This window comes from Loxodonta africana, chromosome 2, assembly GCF_030014295.1.
Source record: "Loxodonta africana isolate mLoxAfr1 chromosome 2, mLoxAfr1.hap2, whole genome shotgun sequence".
Classification (NCBI taxonomy): Eukaryota; Metazoa; Chordata; class Mammalia; order Proboscidea; family Elephantidae; genus Loxodonta; species Loxodonta africana.
In genome coordinates, this window is record NC_087343.1 from 187,988,417 (window position 1) to 188,008,346 (window position 19,930).

Here is a 19,930-nt window from a genome sequence, read left to right on the forward strand (position 1 = left end):
TAGTTTTCCTTTCTTATAATATCCTTGTGTAATTTTTATAACAAAGTTATCTTAGCCTCAAAAAGGGAGTTGAAGATTCTTTGCTATTTTTCAATTTTTTGGAAGAGTTTGTAAAGATTGGCGTTTATTAACCTGTAAATGTTTGGTAGAATTTGTCGGTGAAGCCACATGGGCCAGGAATGTTTTTTACAGGAATGTTTTAAGGCATATATTGGATTTATTTAGCAGTTTTCAGATTTCCTATTTCCTTTGTGTTCTTTTTGGTAAATTGTGTTTTTCTAGCAATTTTTCAATTTTAACTAAATATTAAATTTATTAGCATAAACATTTTAAATAATATCCTCTTCTGGTCACTTTTAGTGTTTGAACTGCCTGTAGCGATGCTTCTTTTTAAATCTTGATATTGGTTATTGGTACCTTCTATTTTTCTTGATTAGTCTTTTTAGGGGTTTATCAATTATATGTCTTTTTGAAGAATCAACTTTTGCCTTTGTCGATGCCATCTGGGATTTTTTTCTTTTTCATTTACATTTACTCTATTATTTTCTTTTTTCTACACTCTTTGGGTTTAATTTGCTGTCATTTTAATAATTTCTTTAGATAGATGTTTAACTATCTGATTCTCTGTCTTTTCTAGAATATAAGACTAAAGTTAAAAATTTGCCTCTAAGTACAACTTTAGCTATATCTCACTAGTTTCTACATGTGGCCTTTCCATTATCATTTCTTTTATTTTTTATAAAATCTTTGTCTTATTTCATGGATGGAAGATCTTTTCTGTTTCTATATATATTAATTAAAAATTTTAAATAATGTTTTATTAGGCTCTCTTCATTCTCTCTATTTCTTCCAAGCCCTTTCCTTCCTTCATTTCCTCCTTCCTTCCTTCTTTTCCTCCCTCCCTTCCCCCGCTCCCTTCTTCCTTCTTTCCTTCCTCATATCTGTATCTATACTGGGCCATTCACTTTCTCCAGAAACAGATTCTTCCAGCTCTTGTGTGGGAAGATAATCCTAGCTGCTATGCCACTGGGAATTTGGGGATTGAGAAGAGAAGAACTGCGGAAGTTCTCACTGTCAGTATGCAGACTCTCCCTTCAACCCTTATTTCCAGTCTGGCTCCTCATTCCGGCCCTCTGTTGTACCTGGTCTCCCTGAGGCTGGAGCCTCTTTGGTCCAATTTCTCTAGAGGATAAGCTCCCTGCTTCCTGAGGAAATGAGAAAACATAACACTTGGCTACAAGGTGAAGGTAGGGACCTGATGGTCTTACTGCTCCTGTTACAGAATTTTAACCCATCCTGCTGTTTTCAGTCCCTCAACTCACTCCTGCTTTTCTGTGGTAACTGGAGCCTCCATTTCCTGAGACCTCTTGAGCTCCTAGAGGTCTGTTGTGCTCCTTTTATTCATAGACCCCTCCTTTCTTCTGAAAGGCCTGTTACCATCTTCCATCCACCTTCCAGGTATTGTGGGTCAAGTTCATAGATGCCTTCTACTCTCACTGAAGATTCTAGCTTTTCCTTCACCTCGTTTTGAAGAGAGGGAGGTGGCCATGTTCTTACCTCATCATTATGGAAGCCTTAAGTGTCCCCCCCCCAAAAAATAACCTATACTCTACCCCTTCCTGCCCAGAAGCCACTCTCCTGAAGTCCTCAGCTGTTTCTTCTAGTAGCAACCAATGATAGCAGCCTCTGTTGCAGTCCCTTGATGTGCCCATTTAGTCCATATCCACAACCTTCTTTGTCGATAAAGAGAGTTTAACTCTCTTGCATCACTCGTCCCCTCCTCCCTCATCTTCCTAATATATTTGTATCACTTTTTAAGAATTCCCTATTAGTTGGTTAACTTTCATATCTGTCTTAGTTTCTTAGTGCTTTATAACGGAAATACCACAAGTGGGTGACTTTAATGAATAAAAGTTTATTGTCTCACAGTTTAAGAGGCCGGAAGTCCAAATTCAGGGCACCAGCCTAGGGGAAGGCTGCCTCTGTCCACTCTGGGGAAAATCCTTGGCTCAGATCTGGTAGTGTTCTTCTTAGCTTTCCTTAGAGATTTCCACACAGCATCTGTCTTCCACCTTGTCTGCCTGCTTTCTTCTGAGCCTAATCTGCTCTTTTATATCTCAGAGATGACTAGTTCAAGACACACTTTACACTTGTAGGGTCTCATTAACCTAAAAAAGAAAGCTCTTTTCCCAAATATCCACAGGTGTAGGGGTTAGGTTTTACAACACATGTTTCGGAGGAACACAATTCAATTGATAACAATACCTTTCTTCAACACCATAAAATGTTTTATTGACCTCTGTGTTATAAGGTGGAAACCCTGGTGGCATAGTAGTTAAGAGCTTTGGCTGCTAACCAAGAGGTCGGCAGTTCAAATCCACCAGGCGCTCCTTGGAGACCCTATGGGGCAGTTCTACTCTGTAGTGTAGGGTTGCTATGAGTCAGAATTGACTCCACAGCAATGGGTTTGTTTGTTTGTTTTACATTATAAGGTAAGGCTGTGCCCATATCTCCTTTTCTTTTGGCTCTTCCCTTCAGCTACCCCCAGCTTCTGACATTCATACTTTCACCTTTTCATTGCCAGAAGCTTCTTGGATAGGCTTTAAGTCAACGCAACAGAGCTTTCTCTCTCTCATCCCTGCTCTCTGCCTCTCAGCAGATTCAATGAGGGGAAATTTTCTTAAGCAGGTGGCCTGTAATGGAGGGCCCATCCCTTCTGTGGGAGGTGGGTTGCTAGAGATCTTTCTCCCCCTTACAGAGCAAACTTCAAAGTTACAGCTTCCCAGTTCCCCTGGGGAACCTGCGGGAAAGTTCCTTAGGACCTTAAAGCCCTTGATGATTTCCTAGGAAGCTGAATTGACTCTAATAGCCTTGAGGGCTGGATCCCAGGCTGAGGTTGACCACGTGGCCAGCCCTACTCACCCTTGACCACTTTCCTCTCCAGATTCCCTTCCTGGGAGCTGGGATTAAGATCCATGAGAAAAGGGTGTCGGAAAACCTGCGACCCTTCCATGACCGCATGGAGGAATGTTTCAAGAACCTGAAAGTGAAGGTGGAGAAGGAGTATGGCGTCAGAGAGATGGTATGGGGGTCCCTGCAACCAGGAGGAAGCAAGGCAGGGAGGATGGTGGGGACTAGAGCTGGAAGGGGCCCATGAAGGAGCCTGCCTAGAAGAGAAGGGCCTGGGTCAGCATTGCCAGAGACACTCTAGCAGGAAGCCTTTGTGTCCCTCCTAAAACCATCCTCAAGTAAACACTACTTACGTATCAAGCCTTTAGCACTCAAGGGACTCTGCAAATAATAAAAGCTACTTTTATGAAGCACCTACTATGTGCCAGGCTGACCTAAGCAGTTGACATCTATTAGGTCATTTAATCTTCACAGAAAGCCTCAGAGGAGTTAAGTAACTTGCCAAAGATTATGCAGGAGGTGAGTGCAGGTTAGAATTTGCACCTGGCTCTACTGGCCTCTAAGCCAGTGCTTTTAGTCACTAAGCTCCATGACTTAAAGAGGCCATCAGCCTGGTCCTCATAGGAACACCTTCTTTATCCTCTTGCCCATAAAGTGGAATCATAAAACGTCAAGGCTGTAAGGGCCCTTAGAGGCCATTGGATCCAACCCTGTCATTTTAGACTGAGGCCCACAGAGAAGAAGTGAGATAATAGAAGAGCCTAGAGGAGAACTCAGATCTCACGTCTTCTATTCCAGGGGCTTTCCGTGAGATAGGTTGCCTCTCCCAACAGCCCCCGCATGACACCCCTAGCATCAGCCAGCCAGGAAGCTTCTGTCCCAGCTCCCTATTCTGCCTCTGCACCCTGGCCCTGCCCAGGTGGAGGAGGAAGGCATCAGAAGGCTGAGGCCACACTAGCTCAGGCTCCTGATGAAAACAGCCAGCCTGGCTGCTAACCACCCTGTCTTCCCCACCCGCAGCCTGACTTCGAGGACAGGAGAATGGGCCGGCCCAGGTCGATGATGCGCTCCTACCGGCAGATGTCCATCATCTCTCTGGCTTCCATGAACTCTGACTGCAGCACCCCCAGCAAGCCCACCTCTGAGAGGTCTGTCCCTGTCCCCCAGGTAGCCCCTAAACCCCTGCCTCCCTGGGTCAGCCCCCAAAGGAGCCCACTTCTCTTCTGCCCCAGCAGCCTCCTCTCTTCCTCCTTGCCCCTTCCTGTTTAAAAGCCTTTCCCATCTGGTGCCTCCTTAAAACCCTTGCAACTACCCAGTGAGGCTGCACTGGCTAATGCTATTTTTGGAGGGGGCATCTGAGTCTCAGGCAAAGTGGCTTTTCCTGAGGACCTAGCAGGGACTCACCCATGGCCCCCAGACTCTCTGTCCAATGATCTTTGTCAACAACTAGAAGTGCCAGCCTCAGCAAGCTGCTTCATGTGGAACCTTCTCCCCTCTGCTAGAGGTCCCTGCCCTCCTAAGGATGCCTCCTCCCAGCCAGGACAGGCTCTCCCATCACAGAACTCTTCTTCCTGTACCCACCTACCTCTGTCTGGGGTCCTCCATCTCCTTGCCTCAGAAAACCGCCTCCCCTCTCACCTTCCTGGAGGCCTCTCGCTGTACCCTACCCACCTCAAGTATATAAATAACAACCAAACCACTGAGTCTGCTGACTCCTGGTGACCCCATGTGTGTCAGAGCAGAACTGTGCTCCACAGGGTTTTTGTCACTCACTGTGAGATGAAATTGCCTTGATGGCAACCAACAACATTAACAACAATCTTTATGGAAGCAAATTGCCAGAGCTTTCTTCTGCAGATCCACTGGGTGGGTTCGAACAGCCAGCCTTTATGTTAGTGGCTTATTGCAAACCGTTTGCACAACCCAGGAACCTTATTTTAATGATAGATACATGAATTAAGCCAAAAACAGGCTGAGAGCTCTTCAGACCTCTTCTCCTCACCACTCTACAAGGTGATTGTAAATATCGCCTTTTACTTAAAAGTTGACTAATTTGCCCAAAGTCATTCAGCTAAGAAGTGGGAGTGCCTGGGTTCAACTCCAGGGCGTATTTTCAACCAGACTTTCTTTTTCATGCTTCACCTCCTTCAATTTCATTTTTCCTCTTTTTTATGTCTGGCGGGGGTGGGGTGGGGGCGGCGGGTGGTTAGTTAGAGGTGGCCTATCTTATCCAAAGCTGTATTTAGTGTTGTCATAATAATTTTGTGGCAATGACTTTTTTTTAGGGTCTTTTTTTCCCCCATTATTGTGGTAAATACATATGTAACAAAACGTTTGCCATTTCCACATTCTTCACAGGTACAGTTAAGTGGCATTAACTTAATTTTACTTTATATTTTGAAAGTTTGCAAATTACGCAACTGGCTCCCTACGCCAACCCTGTGTGACAGCTCAGGCAGGTTGAAGGTTCCCTCTGGCCCCCTGGGTTCCTGTCAGGCAGTTCCACTCAAGCTCTAACTGCAGCGTCTACTGCTGTCCCTTTTGCTCTGCAGCTTCAACCTGGAATTAGCACCACCCAAGACCCCGAAAGCGGAGCAGGATGAGCCCATCTCCCCGGGGAGCACACTCCCTGAGGTCAAGCTGCGGAGGTCCAAGAAGAGAAGCAAGAGGAGCAGTGTAGTGTTCGCGGATGAGAAGGCAGCGGCCGAGTCGGAGCTGAAGCGGGTGAGTGGCAGAGGCAGATGGCCTTTCCCGACACTGTTAGCAAATCTCTATGCATGCCAGGTACAGTACACATGCCAGGCACAGGCCTGGTCTCTCTCGTCCTCACTTTCCCCTTGAAGAGAGTATGACAGAGGAGGCTTCTAGGACCAGGGAGGTGAAGTGGCTGTCTTGTACCCACACAGCTAAGATGTGACCAAGCTGGGATTTGAACCCAGGCAGTTGGACTCCAAGGAGCCCTGGCCATCCAATGACTAAGTGTTTAGCTGCTAACCTAAAGGCTGGTGGTTCAAACTCACACAGAGGCTCTACGCGAGAAGGACCTGGCAATCTGTTCCCATAAAGATTACAGGCTAGAAAACTCTGTGGGGCAGTTCTACTCTGTCACATGGGGTCGCTATAAGTCAAAAATTGACTCGACGGCACCCAGCAACAACAGCTGGACTCCAGAGCCTGTGCTTGATCTTTCTACCATCACAGCTTTGGGAAGCTGGGGAGAAACAGCTTGTTTTAGCCACTGAACAGGTGAGGAGACTACCTGGGGCTTAGCTGGGGTGTGTCTCCATCTCTCAGACCTCTGTCCTCAGCCCCAGGGCCATCAACCAGCGTGTATCTCATCAGACCCCATTCAGCTCCTCTTGTGTCCTGGGAGCCCCGCTGGGGATGCAGAGGTGAAAATCGCACAGCCTTGACATGAGGAGTCTCTGGGTGGTGCAAACAGTTAATGCAGCACTTGGCTGCTAATGGAAAGACTGCAGGTTCAAGTCCACCCAGAGGCACCTTGGAAGAAAGGCCTGGTGATCTGCTTCCAAAAAAATTACCCGTTGAAAACCCTGTGGAACACAGTTCTACCCTGACACACATGAGGTCACCATGAGTCAGGATCAGCTATACAGCAACTGGTTTAGTCTGGTTTTGAGAGGTTTTGGTCCCATAAGGAGATTGCCTTAGAAACTAATAACCAATAAAATGAGACTTGGTGCCAGACAGCCTGGGTTCAATCCTGGCCTCTCCCTGGAGGAGAGGTTTGTTGAAAGCATTCAGGGAGCCTAGGAGGGGGAGAGGGATGAACTCTGTCCTCATGAAGGAGGGGTACAAGATAAAAGGACCAGGGGCAGTGGAGATGCTTTCCTTTGGAGAGAGGACCCTCTACAAACTTCCCAGTGGACTTCAGAGGCTACTCTTGTCCCAGAGAGAGAAGGCTGGCAATAAGCCTTATGTGTTTTACAATTCTGAGGGATGTCATTCACCTTATAGTCTAAGTGAATGTTCCTTACCCACACCCCTGGAGTTGTAAAGTACACAACCTGTGCAACCATACATGGAAACCTGACAAGGAATAGTACAAAATGGAATAAATGATCTTGAAGCCAGGTGCATAGAAACCATGCCAAACTCTCACCCCTGACTCCTCAGAGCCCAGAACTGCCTCATGCTGAGCTTCTGTGTATTTGTGTGTGTACATGTATATGTGGTGTATTCATCCAGCTTTCCAGGAAGCATGAGTTCATGAGTGACACCAACCTCTCGGAGCATGGGGACACCCCCTCAAGGATATCGGTCCTCTCTCAGATGAGCTTTGCGAGCCAGTCTATGCCCACCATCCCAGGTATGCACCCTGCCATCGCCAGCACCGAGGACTTGAGGGACTGTGGGCCATCAGTCTGGGAGGATCCTATGCAGCAAAGTGGGCCAGGCACGCTGGAGGGAGAAGCTGTGCTTACAGATCCCCGTCCTGTGAGCCCCCCACATACCCAGCCCCTCCTGTGGGTGAAGCCATCCCAGCAAGCTCCCCCTGGCCCTCAGGATTTACCAGCAACCCATCTGTCTTACCTGGTGGCCCTGTGTTCTCAGTCAGCCGTGCCTCCTGGTGTGTCCCTAAGCCACGTGACTGCATTTTGGACCTGGAAGACTGTTTCTGGGACTTAAGAATTTCCAGAATATCGTACAGTCACGGAGTGCTTGATGCATAGATCCTACCTCTTTCCCCCATGCCCCAATCCCACATTCATTCCCTAATGAGGAGTTGAGCAGACACAGCTTGGCATTCCTACATCACAGACAGGGAGCCTAAGGCCCTCACAGGCAACATCACACACCCTGGAGTGCTCCATATGATAAGTAGTGAGCCCTTAGTGCCTGCTGCTCTGAGCCAGGCTCTCTGTGCCAAAGGCTGGGGCCAAGAGGAGCAAGGAGACCCGGTGCCATCCTTGTGGGACTCAGCAATCTAGTCTCAGTGGGCACACCTGCCGCTTCTGAGGGCTGTGCCAGGCCTTGTGCTAAGTGCCTCTCAGGCATTCTTTCATTTATACCTCAACACGTACCTGTGAAGTAGATGAAGTGATTAGCCCCATTTTATGGATGAGGAGACAGAGGCACTGAGCATGTCAGTTCCTGCTAGAAAATGGCAGAGGCTTGGTTCAAAGCCAGGCACTCTGCCTGGTAAGCCATGCTCCGAACCACTGCCTAGCACCAGCCTGTAAGATGAGCCTCTTACGTACCAGGCTGCTTGGGCAAGTCTGAAGCAGGTTCCCTCCCATCATCTCAGGAGGTCTGTGCTGACATCTCTATTTGACCAATGTCAAAATGCAGAGTCAGAGAGGTAGTTTGTCAAGTCTTTCTGACTCCACGCTGGGGCCATAACCATCAGACCATCTTTACCCTGGCTCCCCCTCGCCCCGACCAGATGGCATCTCTGGTAGAGAGATATGTTCTCCCTACTGCCCCTGTCCTCATTGAAAATGAGAAATCCAGGTGGTCGGTGTTGGGAGGGTAGGGAAGAGGAAGATCAATGGTATCCCACCTTGGGACAAAAGAAACTGTGTTCCTGAGGAAGTCATGGTCCAAGTGGAAAGAGTCTGTCTCCTCCTTAGCCCCTGCATTTCCAGCCCAGAAGCACTTGAACAAGGCTTTGGTCAGGGACCAAGAGGCAGGACCACTATTTGAAGTTTGACAAAGCGCTCCCAAACAGAATAGCTTAGACACCACCCCTGTCCCCTGCCGTGGTATGGCAGGAAATGGCCTCCCCACCTCCTGCTTGGACCACACGGGGCCAGGGGTGGGTGACATGTGCTCCTGGGGACTCTAGCTTTGTTCTCCAGGCTATCTCCCATTGACTTCCCCTAGGGCGGCTGTCTGCCCCACAGCACCACCATTCCTCCATCCTCTCATGCCCACCTCTGCTCTCCTTCCAGCCCTCACGTTCTCAGTGGCAGGCGGGCCTGGGCTGGACGAGATCAACACATCCCACCGTCTCAGCCAGACCTTCCCCCATATCTCAGACGGAGACAAGAAGACACTTAAAAGGAAGAAAGTAAATCAGTTCTTCAAGACAATGGTAAGGAGTCAGATGGGTGGAAGGAAGGGGAGGTGTTGGGAGGAGGAAGGCAAGAGAATAAAACACAGAGAGTAGAAAATGGAGCGAGTCCAGTGTGCACGTGTGTGTGTGACTGGATGTTTTTGTGTATGCACATGTGTACATGTGCATGTGTGCCCGTGTGTGTGTGTATGTGTGTGTGCACATATGTGAGTGTGCACACACATGTGCATGAGCATATGTGGTCACTCTCAGGGAGGCATGGGGTGGCCCTAAGTGTTCGGACACTGTCCGGCTCTGCCCAGCGTGCAGTTCCCCTCTTGGACCCCAGGGGGCTCCTCTGACCAGCACAGACCCCAGCCAGGATGCGGGAATGTGCCAAGGGGCAGCCCCAGCTAGACCAGCAGGCCCTGGATCCTCAGAGCAGACAGCTACGCTGTGCTTAAGTGGCTCTTTGGTGCTTCTGTCCAAGCCACAACAGCTGGCCGACGCTGTTTTTTGGAGGCTGAAAGTGCTTTTCTTTGGAAGCACTTTTCCATTTAACTTATATAACAAAATCCTCCTAATTAAAAGTTAGTTTCCAAGCCCTGATTTTTAAGTCCCATTTTTTATCTCCTATGGTTACTTGTCAGGCTTTGGACAAGATAAAGAAGGGACCCCTGCCATGTCTGATCCTAAAGATAATATTAAACCAGGACTATAAAAAAAAAAAAAGGACTATATGAATATTTTTTTTTTTATATGACTATATTGATAGTAGGTTTACTGCTCACATGCAGTGAGCTAGGCATCACACTATGTGCTTTCCAAACAGAATCCCATTTGATCTTCCACAATCACTGTGAGGGTTGCCTAAGGCTCAGAGCGGGCAAGCAACTCACCTGTGTTCACCCAGCTAGTGAGGGGGTCGTGAAACACCAAAGCCTGGGCTCTAACCACTGGGAAGGACAGCCTTTCTGGCCAAACTCAAGGTCATGGCAGTTCATGCTCATGGGTTTGGGCAGAGGTCCTCTAGGGCCCTTTTTGATTGGGACTAATACTCATGGGAATCCCATCTTGGTGTGCATTTATTCTCCTCTCCCATAAAGCTGGCCAGCAAATCATCAGAAGAAGGCAAGCAGATACCTGACTTCCTGCCCACCGACCTGTGAAAGTGCTGTTGACTAGGGCGGCACAGGGAGCCGGGGAGGGCAGCTTCCAGAAGAGGAGAGACATGGTGCACAATGAAGCCTCAAAGGGTGGGGAGACTGTTCTCACACAGACAGAGGGGCCAGTCTGGTCCAGAAACTCTAGTGGTAGCAATCCCAGCATCACCTGGACAGTGCCCCAGGTGATGGATGAGGAAGCCCACCTGACTCTCGGACGCAGGAGGAACCAGCAAGAGTGCTTCTCCCAACATGCTCTCCCTAACATCCTAGGCACGTCTTTTCATATCCCGGTTTCTTAAGTATGAGGAGCTGCATTTTTATTTCATTTCTTAAGCCCCAGCACTTAACAGAAAAGAATAGTCTTTTAAATATTCTTTTATTTTATTTTTTTTAACATTTTGTTAAACGTTTTTGTACTTTGTTTTTTAATACAACCAACCAGTCTCTTTTCTAGCTGATCATCTCTGAAGTGTTGCTGTTTCTTACTGACAATAAAGATAATTCTGTGACTTAAATGAGCCTCGTTGCCTGATTCCATTAGCTTCCCATAGCTGAATCCATTAGGTCCAGAACTGGGGAGAAAGCTCCTGGAAACTGCTGGCTACGAAGGCAGGCCCGGGGTCTGCAGTGATGTTAAGGGTCTGGCTCTAGCTTAGGTCAATGCCAAATGCTCCCATGTCGTTCATGTTATACCCACAGATCTTCTCTGTGAGTCTGGTTCCTTAAAGGCCAACCCCTGGGGTACAGAGATGCTGGGAGCATCCATCTGGAGTCTTCTTCCTCATGTTGTTTTCCCAGGTTACAAGGGTGATAAGGGACTGATCAGTGGAGATTTTCATGCTTCCTTTCTACTCTTTTGGGAAGAGATGGCAAAACCACCCAACCCTGTTGTTAGGTGCCATCGAGTTAGTTCCAAATCATAGTGACCCTGTGTACAACAGAACGAAACACTGTCCAGTCCTATGCCTTTCTCACAATCGTTATGCTTAAGCCCATTGTTGCAGCCACTGTGTCAATCCAACTTGTTGAGGGTCTTTCTCTTTTTTGCTGACCTTCTACTTTACTAAGCATCATGTCCTCTAGGGACTGAGACCTCCTGATAACTAACATGTCCAAAGTATGTGAGACATAGTCTCACCACCCTTGCTTCTAAGGAGCATTCTGGTTGCACTTCCTCCAAGACAGATTTGTTCGTTCTTTTGGCAGCCCATGGTATATTCAATATTCGTCGCTGACACCACAAATAAAAAGTATCAATTATTCTTCGGTCTTCCTTATTCATTGCCCAGGTTTCGCATGTGTATGAGACTATTGAAAACACCAAGGCTTGGGTCAGGCACACCCTAGTCCTCAAGGTGACATCTTTGCTTTTCAACACCTTAAAGAGGTCTTTTGCGGCAGATTTGCCCAGTGCAATGAGTCTTTTGATTTCTTGACTGCTGCTTCCATGGATATTGATTGTGGATCCAAGTAAAATGAAATCCTTGACAACTTTGGTCTTTTCTCTGTTTACTGTGATGTTGCTTATTGGTCCAGTCATGAGGATTTTTGTTTTCTTTATGTTGAGGTGTAATCCATACTGAAGGCTATGGTCTTACTCTTAACAAAGACCCCACCCAATGCTAGAGAGTTAGGAAAACAGAGGTCTGAGGTCCAGTGCTTACTCATGGTCCAGCCTTTGGACCCTGTCACTAGGTGAGAGGTGGTAGCTTTGCTAGGAGAATCCGCAGCCTTCTGAGATGAGGCTCAAGAGAGGCAGGAGCTCCGCCAGGCAGCAGCAAGAGAGGGCGGGAGCAAAGGCCCAATGGCAGGAGCCTAGAGAAGTAGGGGAGCTGCGCAGGGAGGGGCCTTGGCAGGAGGCTTCTTTGGGAAGGGAACTGATACTGTGTAGAGGTTCAGGGCATCTTCGAGACTTCACACATAGACGCCAGAACACCTGTGCCCTTGTCTTATCTGTTGCCCTCTTCCCTTCATGGTATAAAGTTGAGCTTCTCAGGCCTGCTTTTTCTCTCAGTATACACTAATGAAATTCCAGTGTTTAACCTGGAAATGTAAGCCCTTCCAAGTACTAGTGAAAAAAATTTCCATAAGATTAAAAAAAAAAAATGGTTCCCTCTTTCCCTACAACTGTAGAAAAACAAATATGATTGTATACATTAAAATTGCAGATGCTATTCCTCACTAAGGATTCTTGTAGAAAACCGACAAAAACCACTCAGATGCAGAGCTTGTTGCTAGGTCCTGGAAAAGTAAGCTTTAACCTCTAAAAATCTCATAACCTGTCTGGTCTCACGTCACAATGTCTGGCCCTGGCGATAATATTTCTGAGTTCCATTTTTGGAAAATGATCAACATCTGTGAGTTTTCTTATTACATCAAGGGGACCTTGGCACTTCCCTCTTTTTTCATATAAGTGGAGCAAGAAGTGAAGCCCATGGATTTTTATTTAAACAGAGTTTGAGAGCTGACTGTCACTTCAATCAGGAATTATCATCAAGGTGATGCTCACTTGGCACTTTGCCGGGAGAATTCCAGAAGTAGCAGCTCCATGGCAACATCACCAGTAGTAATGACAGGAACACCACCAACAATAATATAGCTGTCATTTGCTGAGTGTTTACTCTCAGCATCCTACCGTGAAATCCTCATGCCTACCCTATGCGGTAGATGGTAGGTGCTTGGATTCCAACCACAGAGGACCCAGAAGCAGAATAGCTTGTACCACAGCCTGAACCTGCTGCATGGTCCTTTTTGCTCCGGGCCCCACTCAAATTAGTATACTTCAGAGTGACTTGATAAATAGGTTGATATAGTTTCCCCCAGTGTTCTGTCTCCAAAATTCAAAAAGACTCAGCGAAGATATGGTGAAACCCATGTAAAATTGTGCACTACAGATTAGTAAGTAAGCTAGTTAAGCCCATGCATACCTTGCTTACCATAAACTGGTACGTACCATGCTTACTGGTTAATCCCCCCAAGGAAGGATCTTCCCCTAGAGCCTTCAGAAAGAGTCTAGGGGAAGATTTTTCCTTGCCTCTTCCTTGATTGTGACAGTTGCCAGCAATCCTTGGCATTTCTTGGCTTATAGCTGTACCACTCCAATTTCTGCCCCTGTCTTCACATGGCTGTCCTCTCTCTGTGTGTCTCTGTATCTCTATGTCTCCAAATCTCCCCGTCCTTATAAGGACCCTAAGTCATTCGATTTCGGGCCTACCCTAGTTCAGTGTGCTCTCAATTACATCTGCAAAGATCCAATCTCCAAAATACGATCACATTCACAGACACCGGATGTAAGGACTTCATCATATCTTTTAAGGGGCACGCAATTCAACCTGTGAAGAGTTTATACAGGTACTCCTCACCAATGCATTCCTCAGCCTAAATGAAAAGAATGTTCTCATAATTAGGGGACATAATCAGGTGTGGATTCTCAAACCATACACAATAATTTCATTCTAACATTTCCATCTCCCTAAGCCTTCTGTCTCCTTCTTCAATAATAGTATGGAATAGGACTGGCATAAACCAAGGACATTCTCACGTCTCCACTCCATTCATCGTAGGCCACCACCAACACCAGCTTCAAAACGCCATTTCAGAAAGACTGAGAGCTTTCCTCTTGAAATTGGGAACGAGACAAGGGTGCTTGCTCTCACCACTTCTATTATATTAGAAGTCCCAGCCAGAACAATAAGGCACGAAAATAGAAATAAGAGGTATTCTTTAGTCATTGTTATGGCCCCAATTTCCGTATGATGGACTACAGTAAAGAGAATAGCACACAAGTTGGCTTTCACTCCCTCGCAAATGTGCTAAGACCTTAATTTGTATTGGACGTTGTCTGAAGCCCTGAAGAAAACAGCATCCCTGTCCTCAAGGGGCTTTAGGTCCAGTAGAGAAGACAGGAAATAAACTGGTAATCACAGAAAAGCGTGACCCGCTATAAGCCTGAAGGATGTCCCAAGTGTGGTGGGAACATGACCGGGGAAAGGAGTGGCCTGGAAATGAGGAAGAAGGCTTCCCAGAGGAGGTGGCATTTGGGCTGGCCTTGAAGGATAAGTCAGAGTTCTCCAGGGGGAGGAGAGAGTGAAGGGAACTCCACACGAATGGTCAGGCGTGGACTTGAGCAATAGTGAGACATTCCATGTGGCTACAACCCAAGGAGGGTGGACAGCGAGTGGCCAGGAATGTGAGAGGATTGGGTAAGCAGACTGTGCTTCCTTAGGTGTAGGAAGAAGACCACTGGTCATGTGGGAAGAGCTCTTCGGTGGGCAAGGGTCCCGGCTTCTCAATTCATTAGCTTCCTGTTGCTGCTGTCACAAATTACCACACACCTAGGTGGCTTACAACAACACAAATGTATTTTCTTACAGTTCTGGAGGTCAGAAGTCTAAAATGAGCCTTCCCCCCTTAACAGGACTAAAATCAAGGAGTCGGCAGGGCTGGTTCCCCCTGGAGATTCCAGGGAGAATCCATCCCCTCCTTCTCCCAAGTTCTACAGGCTGCAAGGCAATAGGCCTTCCTGGGCTCCTGGCTGCATCACTCCATCCCTGCTTCTGTTGTCTCATCACTGTCTTCCCTCTGTCATCAAATCGCCCTCTGTCTGCCTTTCATTAGGACTTTTGTGATTACATTGGACTCACCTGTGATTACCATTTTATATAAACTTACGAAGTGAAAAACAAAAAATGAGAGAGAGAGTCAATTTAAAAATTATAAGTAAACCACCAAATGCTGGCCAAGGCTGGGAAGTAACAGGAACTGTTATTCTTTGCTGGTGAGGATGCAAGACAGCACGGTCACTTTGGAAGGGCAGCCTGGCAGTTTCTTGAAAAGATTTTAAAAAAGTAAACTTACCATTCAATCCAGCAATCACACTCTTAGATATTTACTCCAATGAGCTGAAAACTTATGTCCACACAAAAACTTGCACACAAATGTTTCTAGCAGCTTTATCCATAATTGCCCCAAATTGGAAGCAACCAAGATGGTCTTCAAACTGTGGTGCATCTGTACAATCGAGTGGTATCCAGTGATTAAAAGAAATGAGCTAGCAAGCTACAAAAAGACATGGATGAAACTTAATTGCATATTGCTGTGTGAAAGAAGCTAGTCTGAAAAGGCTACATACTGTGTGATTCCATTTGTATGACATTCTGGAAAAGGCAAAACTATGTCGTTGTTGTTAGGTGCAGTCCAGTCGGTTCCGACTCATAGCGACGCTATGCACAACAGAACGAAACACTGCCCGATCAGTCCTGAGCCATCCTTAACAATTGTTGTTATGCTTGAGCTCATTGTTGCAGCCACTGTGTCAATCCACCTCATTGAGGGTCTTCCTCTTTTCCGCTGACCCTGTACTCTGCCAAGCGTGATGTCCTTCTCCAGGGACTGATCCCTCCTGACAACACGTCCAAAGTATGCAAGACGCAGTCTCGCCATCCTTGCTTCTAAGGAGAATTCTGGCTGTACTTCTTCTAAGACAGATTTGTTCGTTCTTTTGGCAGTCCATGGCATATTCGATATTCTTTGCCAATGCCACAATTCAAAGGCGTCAATTCTTCTTCGGTCTTCCTTATTCATTGTCCAGCTTTCACATGCATATGATGTGATTGAAAATACTATGGCTTGGGCCAGGCGCACCTTAGTCTTAAAGGTGACATCTTTGCTCTTCAACACTTTGAAGAGGTCCTTTGCAGCAGATTTGCCCAGTACAATGCGTCTTTTGATTTCTTGACTGCTGCTTCCATGGCTGTTGATTATGGATCCAAGTAAAATGAACTCCTTGACAACCTCAATCTTTTCTCCATTTATCATGATGTTATTTATTGGTCCAGTTGTTAGGATTTTTGTTTTCTTTATGTTGAGGTGCAATCCACACTGAAGGCTGTGTTCTTTGATCTTCATCAGTAATTCAAGTCCTCTTCGCTTTCTGCAAGCAAGGTTGTGTCATCTGCATAACACAGGTTGTTAATGAGTCTTCCTCCAATCCTGATGCCCCATTCTTCTTCACATAGCCCAGCTTCTAGGACTATTTGCTCAGCGTACAGGTTGAATGGATATGGTGAAAGAATACAACCCTGACGCACACCTTTCCTGACTTTAAACCATTCAGTATCCCCTTGTTCTGTCCTAACAACTGCCTCTTGATCTATGTAAACGTTCCTCGTGAGCAGAATTAAGTGTCCTGGAATTTCCATCCTTCGCAAAGTTATCCATAGTTTGTTATGATCCACACAGTCAAATGGCTTTGAGTAGTCAATAAAACACAGGTAAACATCCTTCTGGTATTCTCTGCTTTCAGCCAGGATCCATCTGACATTAGCAGTGATATCCCTGGTTCCACGTCCTCTTCTGAAACTGGCTTGAATTTCTGGCAGTTCCCTGTCGGTATACTGCTGCAGCCGTTTTTGAATGATCTTCAGCAAAATTTTGCTTGCGTGTGATATTAATGATATTGTTCTATAATTTCCACATTCGGTTGGATCACCTTCCTTGGGAACAGGTATAAATATGGATCTCTTCCAGCCAGTTGGTCTGGAAGCTGTCTCCCATATTTCTTGGCATAGATGAGTGAGCACCTCCAGCACTGCATCTGTTTGTTGAAACATCTGAATTGATATTCCATCAATTCCTGAAGCCTTGGTTTTCGCCAATGCCTTCAGAGCAGCTTGGACTTCTTCCTTCAGTACCATCAGTTCCTGATCATAAGCCACCTCTTGAAATGGTTGAACATTGACTAATTCTTTTTGGTATAATGACTCCGTGTATTCCTTCCATGTTCCTTTGATGCTTCCTGCGTCATTTCTTATTTTCCCCATAGAATCCTTCACTATTGCAACTCGAGGCATGAATTTTTTCTTCAGTTCGTTCAGCTTGAGAAATGCCAAACATGTTCTTCCCTTTTGGTTTTCCATCTCCAGCTCTTTGCACATGTCATTATAATACTTTATTTTGTCTTCTCGAGATGCCCTTTGAAATCTTCTGTTCAGTTCTTTTACTTCATCAAGTCTTCCTTTTGCTTCAGCTGCTCGACGTTCAAGAGCAAGTTTCAGAGTCTCTTGTGACATCCATCTTGGTCTTTCTTTCTTTCCTGTCTTTTCAATGACCTCTTGCTTTCTTCATGTATGATGTCCTTGATGTCATTCCACAACTCGTCTGGTCTTCAGTCACTAGTGTTCAATGTGTCAAATCTATTCTTCAGATGGTCTCTAAATTCATGTGGGATGTACTCAAGGCCATATTTTGGCTCTCGTGGACTTGCTCTGATTTTCTTCAGTTTCAGCTTGAACTTGCACATGAGCAATTGATGGTCTGTTCCACAGTCGGCCCGTGGCCTTGTTCTGACTGATGATATTGAGCTTTTCCATCGTCTCTTTCCACAGATGTAGTCTATGTGATTTCTGTGTGTTTCAGCTGGCGAGGTCCACGTGTATAGTCACTGTTTATGTTGGTGAAAGAAGGTATTTTCAATGAAGAAGTCTTTGGTCTTGCAAAATTTTATCATTTGATCTCCGGCATTGTTTCTGTCACCAAGGCCATATTTTCCAACTACTGATCCTTCTTCTTTGTTTCCAACTTTCCCATTCCAATCACCAGTAATTATCAATGCATATTCATTGCATGTTCGATCCATTTCAGACTGCAGCAGCTGATACAAATCTTCTGTTTCTTCATCTTTGACCCTAGTGGTGGTATGTAAATTTGAATAATATTCGTATTAACTGGTCCTCCTTGTAGGCGTATGAATATTATCCTATCACTGACAGTGTTGTACCTCAGGATAGATCTTGAAACGTTCTTTTTGACGATGAATGCAACACTATTCTTCAAGTTGTCATTCCCAGCATAGTAGACTATATGATTGTCTGATTCAAAATGGCCAAAACCAGTCCATTTCAGCTCACTAATGCCTAGGATATTGATGTTTATGTGTTCCATTTCATTTTTTACAATTTCCAATTTTCCTAGATTCATACTTCGTACATTCCAGGTTCTGATTATTAATAGATGTTTGCAGCTGTTTCTTCTCATTTTGAATTGTGCCACATCAGTAAATGAAGGTCCCGAAAGCTTTACTCCATCCACATCATTAAGGTCGACTCTACGTTGAGGAGGCAGCTCTCCCCCAGTCATCCTTTGAGTGCCTTCCAACCTGGAGGGCTCATCTTCCAGCACTATATTAGACAATGTTCTGCTGCTATTCATAAGGTTTTCACTGGCTAATGCTTTTCAGAAGTAGACTGCCGGGTCCTTCTTCTTAGTCTGTCTTAGTCTGGAAGCTCAGCTGAAACCTGTCCTCCATTGGTGATCCTGCTGGTGTCTGAATACCAGTGGCATAGCTTCCAGCATCACAACAACACACAAGCTCCCACAATAAGACAAACTGACAGACATGTGGGGGGCAAAACTATAGAAAAGCTAAAAAGATCAGTAGTTGCCAGGGAGTAGGGATAAATAGGTGGAGCACAGGGCATCTTTAGAGCAGTAAAAGTATTCTATATGATACTGTAATAGTGGGTATATGATATTCTGCATTTTTCAAAACTCCTAGAACTGTGTGACACAAAAAATGAACCCTGATGTAAATTATGGACTTTAGCTAATAATAATGATCAATATTGATTCATCACTGGTAAAATGTACCATGCAAATGTTGTTGTTGTTGTAGGTGCTGTCAAGTTGGTTCCGACTCATAGCTACCCTATACACAACAGAACGAAACACTGCCCGGTCCTGTGCCATCCTCACAATTGTTGTTATGCTTGAGCTCCTTGTTGCAGCCACTGTGTCAATCCACCTCATTGAGGGTCTTCCTCTTTTCCGCTGACCCTGTACTTTGCCAAGCATGACGTCCTTCTCCAGGGACTGATCTCTTCTGACAACATGTCCAAAGTATGTAAGACCCAGTCTTGCCATCCTCGCTTCTAAGGAACGTTCTGGTTGCACTTCTTCTAAGACAGATTTGTTCGTTCTTTTGGCAGTCCATGGTATATTCAATATTCTTCACCAACACCACAATTCAAAGGCGTCGATTCTTCTTTGGTCTTCCTTATTCATTGTCCAGCTTTCACATGCATATGATGCGATTGAAAATACCATGGCTTGGGGCAGGCACACCTTAGTCTTCAGGATGACATCTTCGCTCTTCAACGCTTTGAAGAGGTCCTTTGCAGCAGATTTACCCAATGCAATGCATCGTTTGATTCCTTGACTGCTGCTCCCATGGCTGTTGATTGTGGATCCAAGTAAAATGAAATCCTTGACGACCTCAATCTTTTCTCCATTTATCATGATGTTGTTTATTGGTCCAGTTGTTAGGATTTTTGTTTTTCTTTATGTTGAGGTGCAATCCAACCTAAAGGCTGTGGTCTTTGATCTTCAGTAGTAAGTGCTTCAAGTCCTCTTTACTTTCAGCAAGGTTGTGTCATCTGCATAACGCAGGTTGTTAATGAGTTTTCCTTCAATCCTGATGCCCTGTTTTTCTTCATATTATTTGCAAATACATCATGTTAATCCTGATGCCATGTTCTTCTCGGATTATTTGCAAATACATCATGTTAATAATAGGAGAAACTGTACAGGGTGGGGTCCGGGGAGTATATTGGAATTCTCTGTGGCAATGGGTACACATGTATATATGTGTGTGTGTGTATGTGTATATGTACAGGCACTACACAGTGATGGCAAACCCTCAAGGGGTGTGAACATGACTGGAGACTGCTCAGCTCAGTGTGATTATGATGGTGTCTTGAACACCCAGCCCAGAACTGGTTCTATGAAGACAGTCAATTAGCATTTGCTGAATAAATGGAGAAGTAACTTACTGCAAGCA

At 45.7% G+C, this 19,930-nt stretch overlaps 1 protein-coding gene across 2 annotated transcripts in view; it reads left to right on the plus strand.

The window, feature by feature from the left end:
* The window catches only part of DOCK2 (dedicator of cytokinesis 2), a 558,619-nt gene extending 548,456 nt beyond the window's left edge, over positions 1-10,163 (plus strand). For both annotated transcript variants that reach the window (XM_010592406.3, XM_023551366.2), the window contains 6 exons: positions 2,945-3,082; positions 3,931-4,058; positions 5,463-5,634; positions 7,120-7,240; positions 8,826-8,968; positions 10,036-10,163. In XM_010592406.3, the coding sequence (XP_010590708.1) occupies positions 2,945-3,082; positions 3,931-4,058; positions 5,463-5,634; positions 7,120-7,240; positions 8,826-8,968; positions 10,036-10,098 (765 nt within the window). In that variant the 3' untranslated portion in view covers positions 10,099-10,163. The remainder of the gene's footprint in view (positions 1-2,944; positions 3,083-3,930; positions 4,059-5,462; positions 5,635-7,119; positions 7,241-8,825; positions 8,969-10,035) is intronic.
* The last annotated feature ends 9,767 nt before the right edge of the window (positions 10,164-19,930 follow it).